This window comes from Ochotona curzoniae, unplaced genomic scaffold (assembly GCF_017591425.1).
Source record: "Ochotona curzoniae isolate NIBS_2020 unplaced genomic scaffold, NIBS_Ocur_1.0 scaffold_3208, whole genome shotgun sequence".
NCBI classification, from domain to species: Eukaryota; Metazoa; Chordata; class Mammalia; order Lagomorpha; family Ochotonidae; genus Ochotona; species Ochotona curzoniae.
The window spans coordinates 30,900,441-30,902,240 of NW_024467106.1; the positions used below are offsets into that span (position 1 = coordinate 30,900,441).

At 51.7% G+C, this 1,800-nt stretch overlaps 1 protein-coding gene across 1 annotated transcript; it reads right to left on the minus strand.

Annotated features, from left to right (window-relative positions):
- Positions 1-370: 370 nt before the first annotated feature.
- Positions 371-1,330, minus strand: LOC121144704 (olfactory receptor 13C7-like). Its single transcript, XM_040963147.1, has one exon. It carries the CDS (start codon positions 1,328-1,330, stop codon positions 371-373), a length of 960 nt encoding a protein of 319 aa, XP_040819081.1.
- Between the last annotated feature and the right edge of the window lie 470 nt (positions 1,331-1,800).

A 1,800-nucleotide genomic window follows, 5' to 3' on the forward strand; every position in this document is an offset into this window, starting at 1 on the left:
GCTGTGGGTCGTGTATACCAGGTAGCAGGCATGTCCAGGGGCAATCTCCAACATATACATCAACAATACTTCACAAATGTACACACTGCTGGCGGCACAGGCACTAAGGTTGCACAAGGTAGCTGTGGTAAGTTGCCACAGAAGTGATACACAAAGCCAACAACTAGCCAGGAATCAGGTTCTCTTTGCTCCTATGTTCTTAACTTAGAAGCTTTTATGGCCCCTGGAGCAGCTGCAAGGGTTGGGGGCAACGGACCAGTTTATGTTTAAACTGACAAGGGCCTTGGAAAAGTCCCCAGTGCACTGCAAATTACTGTTTTCCCACAAGCGCAATGAGGAGTTGGACAGTCTAGCTGTTGGAAATTCTCTGTCACTTGGGTAGGTGTTTCTGACTCACCAGGCCCTTCATTGCAGCCTTCACGTCCTTGTTCCTCAGGCTGTAGATGATGGGGTTAAACATGGGGGTCACCACCCCATAGAAGAGGGAGATGAGTTTGTCTGCCAGGTCCTGCTTGTCTGCCCCCAGGGGGTCCTTAGATTTGGGCTTCCCATACATGAAGAGGATGGTCCCATAGAAGATGATCACCACAGTGAGGTGAGCAGAGCAGGTGGAGAAGGCCTTCTTCCTGCCCTCAGCTGATGGGATCCTCAGGATGTTGGAGAGGATGAGCATGTAGGAGACAAAGATGAGCAGGAGAGGGACCCCCAGGAACATCATGTTGGCCACTGCCATGCTGATCACATTGATGGAGATGTCGGTGCAAGCCAGCTTCAGGACAGCCAGGATCTCACAGGCGAAGTGGTTGATGACATTGTTCCCACAGAAGGGCAGCCGCATTGCAAGAAATGTCTGCACTACAGAGTTGGTGATGCCAGCTGCCCAGGAGCTGACAGCCATGGGCACGTAGGCAGCTTTACTCATGATCACAGGGTACCTGAGAGGGCTGCCGATGGCCACATAGCGATCAAAGGCCATCATGCCCAGGAGCACACACTCTGTGGCCCCCATGGCAAAGGACAGAAACATCTGCCCGAAGCAGGCAGAGAAGGAGATGGTTTTCCTGGGGTTCAGGAAGCTGTCAAGAATGAGGGGGACAGAAGAGGTGGTGTAGCAGATGTCCAGGAAGGAGAGGTTGGCCAGGAAGAAGTACATGGGTGTTTGCAGGTGGGGGTCAAAGACAGTGACCAGGATGAGGACCCCGTTGCCCAGCAGGATTACCAGGTACATCAGCAGGATGAGCACGAAGAATGTCTTCTCTAGTGCAGGGTGGGCTGAGAGGCCCAAGAGTAAGAACCCCAGCACAGGGGAGGTCTCATTGACTCTGTCCATGGTGTATCTCCTCTGACATTTTCAGGAACTCAGTCAACCCAACATCCTCCTCCTGCTCACATTCCAGGGCAGTCAGGCCAAAACCCTCACCTCATTGCACAATGGCACAGCAACCCCGATGGTGTACTCATCTGCTAAACAATACAATGGAGTTTACAACTTAACTTTGGTTTTAAGTCAGAACAAACAGGTTCATTCAGGCTAACCTTCTTGTAAAAGACAGAAAAATTAAGACAAAATAATGCCAAACTTGTGGGAAGCACTGGAGACACGAACAGCAGGCATGGGATCATTAATTCTAGAAAGAGCAGGAGCCTGGGGAAGGCAAGCCAATCATGGGGGTTGTGTTTCAAATAGGGCCTTTGAGGCTTATGGAGGGGCCTGCCAGGGTGTGTGGGTACCACCAACAGCCCCTGGGGGTAAGCAACAGGCTTGAGCCCCCGTGAAAAACCCCTAACATAGCTCCCTGT

Coding starts and splice junctions, on each gene's coding strand:
- LOC121144704 (XM_040963147.1), bottom strand. CDS start 1,330: ATGGACAGAGTCAATGAGACCTCCCCTGTGCTGGGGTTCTTACTCTTG.